The sequence below is a fragment of the Hemitrygon akajei genome, chromosome 6 (assembly GCF_048418815.1).
Source record: "Hemitrygon akajei chromosome 6, sHemAka1.3, whole genome shotgun sequence".
NCBI classification, from domain to species: domain Eukaryota; kingdom Metazoa; phylum Chordata; class Chondrichthyes; order Myliobatiformes; family Dasyatidae; genus Hemitrygon; species Hemitrygon akajei.
Genome location: NC_133129.1, coordinates 166111466 through 166117465, shown reverse-complemented (window position 1 = coordinate 166117465; position 6000 = coordinate 166111466). Strand labels below are relative to the sequence as shown.

Sequence of the window (6000 nt, the reverse complement as noted above, 5' to 3'; positions counted from 1 at the left end):
ATAAGGCTGTTATGTACGATGCGAGTCGCTTAGAAAACACTTCCTTTTGCCCTTCACAATACACAGCACAATTGGAGTTGAGAGCAGCAACAGTAAGACGTATAGATATGTAGTAATAACTAACGTTTAATGTTGTGTATTATTAAATGGAGAGGCGATTCGGCTTTGAGCGGATAAATCTGAATAGAAAATACAATGTTATGGGCAAAATTCAACCTGAAACTGATTTCGGAAAGCTGCATCTGAATGATAATTTACAGCGATTTGAGGGAAATGATCAAAAACTGTCATCGTTTTAATAACATGTTAGGATAAGGACGCAGGGATTATGTTCTTCCATTTGTTTTCCAAGATTGTGTGCACAGAAATACAAGTCCTCGACCCTCTTTACAAAATTCATATCTTTTGATATTTTACTCGGGTAAGAGTAAAATCGGTTTGGAAGCACTTAATCAAGTAACCATAGTGGAATATCTGTACCGGCCAGTTTTGCTCCTGTACCGGTGGTACAGTAATCTTATCACAAACAAAGCAGACTGGAGAGTGACTAACAGAATCTATAAGCGGCATGGGTTTCAGACACATCTTGAATCTTGATGCTATTTATCAAGGATAAATCGTAAGTATTATTGTACTGGCCTTTGTGATTCAATATATATATATTTAATCTACTTTCATGAAGGTGTTATTTTGGACTAGAAAACGTCAACAATAGAACAACTCGATGTTAAGACATCTGCAGCGGAAATGTTTTTGAGGTTAAGAGATAGCCGGTAATTGACAGTTTTGCTGTTCAAAACACAGACAAATCAATCTCGTTCGTGCCCTCAATTTCACATGCACACTCTTGGTCTGTTTTCAATAAGCTCCTAAAATGTTTCTATTGACAATAACGATTTCATTTGGTATTGTGTTGCTCGCCTGCTGTGGTAGTCAGGTTAAGTTTTTTTTTCGCATCCTTATTGACAGAGCCCTAGCAGCGTAAACAATGGAGACCCCTATTTTTAAGCGGATAAGTCTCTAACATTGTCTGTCACTTAGATGTTATAGTGTTGTGTCTGCTTTTCCCAAATGCTAGGTGGGGTTCTGAGCGAGCAACGTTGTACTTGTGAGGGTTGTTGGCGGGGGTGGATTCTGTGGGGGAATACGAAATTGCTTTGCACCAACACCCTGCAGAAATCTACTTCTTGACAAGGGCCCTAGAACATTTTGACGAAGTGGCAGCGTCAGGGAAAAAACCTGATAGGTGTTATTTCTGAGGCTGAAATTAATTCAGAGATGTCTGCTCCATTGCATAAACGTGTTGATATTGTTTATCTATAGTTATATATATATAATAATAATGACATACATGTGTCATGATATATCCTTATTGGAAGCGCCAATGTATATCATAATGATATACTTTGCGATACCGATGGTTTGTAGATGGCAATGTTACATGTGCGCTTATTATGATGCATATTTTAATCTGTGTAAACAAAAAGTGGATCCGTCAAAATTTAATATTTAGAGGCAATTTTATGTTTTGCAGAGCCTGTGAAATTGCTGGTGCGCTCTTAAAATTGCTGAGGTGTTTCATCCTTAACCAAGATAAAGTCAGTGAATCCGTGGACCTTTCCAATACTGTGAGGCTGGATCCATTGGTAAAGGAAGATGGAAGCTGCAATGGTGAGCGTGGAAGGCGGTGGGTGCAACAGCCACCCGCCTTATGGCTACGCCCAACGGAGGGAGCGTCTGGCCAACTCGCGTGCTGCTGCCGCGGTCGCCGCCGCCGCTGCCGCCGCGGCCGCCGTTGCCAACAGCAACCAGCACGCGGCGGGTGGCGGCGGCTGTCAGCAGCAGCAGGCACACGCTGGGGAGGGGAGGAGGAGCACCGATCGTCATGGCAACGCCGCCGCTGGTTCGTTCGGAGCAGCCGGGCTTGGTGGTGGGAGCTCCTCGCGAGCGGATGCCAGTCGCAGCGCGCGGCGGCAGCAGCAACAGCAGCAGGACAGCCGGAGCCGGCATACGCCGGGGGGTCGCCAGGGCAACGGTGGCTCGCGCGCTCTCGGGGAGGAGGAGGAGGAGGAGGCGGGAGAGGAGGAGGAAGAGGAGGAGGAGGAGGAGGAGGAGGAGGAGGGGGTGGGTCGCCATCTGCAGCGGGCGCGCCGCTCCCGCCGCCTGCACCTCAACATGGACGGCGACGAAGCGTCGTGCCCCGTCGAGCCGCCTCCGCCGCCGCCGCCATCCCGCCACGGTTACGGTTCCGTGTACAGCGACTACGAGTGCTGCGAGAGGGTGGTCATCAACGTGTCGGGACTGCGCTTCGAGACCCAGACCAAGACCCTGGAGCAGTTCCCCGACACACTGCTGGGCGACCCCGGCAGGAGGATGTGCTACTTCGACCCGCTGAGGAACGAGTACTTCTTCGACAGGAACCGACCGAGCTTCGATGCCATCCTCTACTACTACCAATCTGGGGGACGCCTCAAGAGGCCAGTCAACGTGCCCTTCGACATCTTCTCCGAGGAGATCAAGTTCTACGAGCTGGGCGACGAGGCCATGCTCAAGTTCCGCGAGGAGGAGGGTTTCGTCAAAGAGGAGGACAAGCCGCTGCCCGAAGACGAGTTCAGGCGCCAAGTCTGGCTGCTCTTCGAGTATCCCGAGAGTTCCAGCCCGGCGAGGGGCATCGCCATCGTGTCGGTGCTGGTCATCCTCATCTCCATCGTCATCTTCTGCCTGGAGACACTGCCCGAGTTCCGCGACGAGCGGGACTTCTCCCCGGGCTCCAGTGCGGCGGCGGCGGCAGCGGCGGCGGCTAACAGCACCGCCCGGGCCTCGGCGGTGTCCGCCGCCGCCACCACCTTCAGCGACCCCTTCTTCATCGTGGAGACGGTGTGCATCGTGTGGTTCTCCTTCGAATTGTTGGTGCGCTTCTTCGCCTGCCCCAGCAAGCCGGGCTTCTTCAAGAACATCATGAACATGATCGACATCGTCTCCATCCTGCCCTACTTCATCACCTTGGGCACGGAGCTGGCGCAAGTGCAGGGCAACGGGCAGCAGGCCATGTCCTTCGCCATCCTCAGGACCATCCGCCTGGTCCGGGTGTTCCGCATCTTCAAGCTGTCCCGCCACTCGAAGGGGCTGCAGATCCTCGGCCATACGCTGCGGGCCAGCATGAGGGAGCTGGGTTTGCTCATCTTCTTCCTGTTCATCGGCGTCATCCTGTTCTCCAGCGCCGTGTACTTCGCCGAGGCCGATGACCCCAAGTCGCAGTTCAGCAGCATCCCCGACGCTTTCTGGTGGGCCGTGGTCACCATGACTACTGTAGGTTACGGGGACATGAAGCCCATCACGGTGGGCGGCAAGATCGTGGGCTCCCTTTGTGCCATCGCCGGGGTATTGACCATCGCACTGCCTGTCCCTGTCATCGTTTCCAACTTCAACTACTTCTACCACCGGGAGACCGAGAACGAAGACCAGTCTCAGGTGGTCCAGGCTAGCACCCTCCCTTACCTCCCTTCTAATTTCCTGAAGAAGTTCCGTAGCTCTTCTTCTTTGGGCAACAAGTCCGAATATTTGGAGATGGAGGAGGGCTTCAAACAAACTCTGTGCTTGAAGAAGTCGAAAGGCAACGGCACAGAGACTGTCAAACTCAATTCTGTAAGTCTCAAAGCAGTGGAGACAGATGTTTGAAGCGACAACTCGTGTCCATTTTCACCAGTGCCAGTTGACACGCCGTGTTCATTCGCTCGCTGCTTCACCGGTACGCAGAAATAAAAAAACCCACAAAGTGATCTAAAAATAACGGGAGAGTTTCAGCGTTTTATAAAATAAAGGAAAACATCAAAGTAAAATTGCGATGGTTGTATTTTGCAAACGGGCGATTCTGAAACGGTGGCAGTTCTCTTGAATGGAAAAGCCTTGCACTGTTAAACACTTTGGAGACAACAACAAAAAAACTTTTTTTGTAGTTTCTGGTGAACCATGGATGCCTGCTGCAGCCAGATTCCATACGCAGTATACAAACAAACCTCCAATTTTTTTATGGGAATGTTGCTCATTTTGCACTGCACTTTCCTAGTGATATGTTGAAATAAATATCATTAGTTATGTCCTTTTTTAGATATCTAAGTGGAATTTTACATCATTGAAATCCCAAAAGTACTGTTTAACTATTTGTTTTTTTAATAGCCTATAGTTCACTGAATCACCCTGTTGGTGTTTCCCCTTAAAATGATCAGAGCAGATCGTTAATTTAAAAAAGAGCCAAAGCTGAAATATATTTATTATGTTAGATTTATTTAGGTCTTTTGGATTACCCTGGGCACAGCGTTAACATCAACTATGTACTGCAAACTTACTACTTGTGAGCCAATGGACAGAGAACACTGACAGGGAAGTAGTGTAAAACCCATGCTTGTGATGCAGATTTGTGTAATTTCAGAAGCTGATAGGGTGGAATCAGCACATACATTCAAGCACCAAAAAAAAAGTTTAATGCTTCGACAGCACCAGGAATATCAACAGTGACTTCCTAATTGTAGGATTATGAAACTGGGCTTCTGGATAATGCATGCACTCGTCAACATCGGCTGGATTTTGGCTCTTTTTTTTGAAAGCATTCATGTAGAACCTGCTAAGAAAGAGTTACAAAGCTCCCATGTGAATCCCAATTTCTCAACAAATAGAAAGGATGTAAATTTAACATTGGGCTGTGATTAGTAAGAAGATTTAAACTGTCTGACGTGGCTATAGCTTTTGGTGGAATAACCCTGCATACAGATCTGCCTTTTTTTTACTCTGCCTGTCAAAAGCTGTGAACATTTGAAAACTTATTGCAGTTAGTCCACTTTTAACAACTGTGAAATAATGTCAGTGACAGAAATTGCTCGACAATCATTGGAGCCGACTTAATGCCACATTCACCAATGAAATCACCAAGGAATCAGCTGAAGAATGAAGATCATGCAATCAGGTTGTAATGATTTGAACTGCACTTTCTGAAAGTGTTTTACTGCATCAAGTACCAACTTAAATTAAGCTGCAAGTATCGAGCCTCCCTTCTGTTGAGGATAAATGCAGTGAGTTGCTGCTACATTTTCAACTTTATTCAGCTAAAGTATTTAAATTGCACTCCAAGAACAAGTAGTAATCGATGAAATGAACATTTATGTTTGCATACATATTGAATGATGGCTTTGGGGGTTTTCTGTCTGAAATGCAAGATTTCTAAAACAATACGAGCACCTGAGTACAGTCTGTCATCCTGAACGGTATTTGTTTTGGGATATGAACTGCGAATTACTGATCTTCCTCGAAACTAGATATTCCAAATGATGGAGCAGCGAACTGGGAATGAAGTTCAAAGGTATGAAGGGGTTTTATACTTCATCACTGGTGTGATTAATATTAGAAGTTTGCTCACAAATTGCAATGGGGTTAGTGGATGTTGGTAATAGATTTAAATGTCAGCCATTTGGTGACTGAACACTTCCTGACGATGCAGTAGAAAATCCAGCACTCTTCTACTCATAAATAAGTTTTTGTGTAAAATGCTTTACTTTTTCCCTTCAGACAGAGATGGCTAGAGTTTATTTTTAGGTTAAAAGATTTATGTTACAAGCTTCACCTAACCTTTAGTTTGTTTGAACTCTCAGATTTGAGATATTTCAGCATAAAACTAATTGCAAATAATTTCCTACATTCACCAATCAGTTTATTTATGCAAGGGCTGGAAATAGAGTACAGACTTCACATTGAACTTTTGGTGATCAGAATACAATGATACAAAGTTGGGTGATTTTGAGGAGAATGGAGAGAGCCTGCAGGCTGATTAAGGGGCTAAATGGTGTACTTAGCACCTTGTCTGTGGTCTAGTTGTTTCTCAATTAACTGTAAACTGCAAGAAGAAATCATTAACTCATGAGCAGATACCTGCGTGTTAGGGAATTTAATGCCTTGCTGACACTTCGTTGAGAAGTTTTTGCCTCTGCTGAAATTTTTGGTGTTGGTTGG

General features: G+C 46.2%; 1 protein-coding gene across 7 annotated transcripts in view; it reads left to right on the top strand.

Moving 5' to 3' along the window:
• The first annotated feature begins 2126 nt into the window (after nt 1-2126).
• The window catches only part of LOC140729669 (potassium voltage-gated channel subfamily A member 4-like), a 254785-nt gene continuing 250911 nt past the window's right edge, over nt 2127-6000 (top strand). For all 7 annotated transcript variants that reach the window (XM_073049717.1, XM_073049714.1, XM_073049713.1 and 4 more), the window contains exon 1: nt 2127-5353. In XM_073049717.1, coding sequence (XP_072905818.1) covers nt 2176-3678 — 1503 coding nt within the window. In that variant the 5' untranslated portion in view covers nt 2127-2175 and the 3' untranslated portion in view covers nt 3679-5353. The remainder of the gene's footprint in view (nt 5354-6000) is intronic.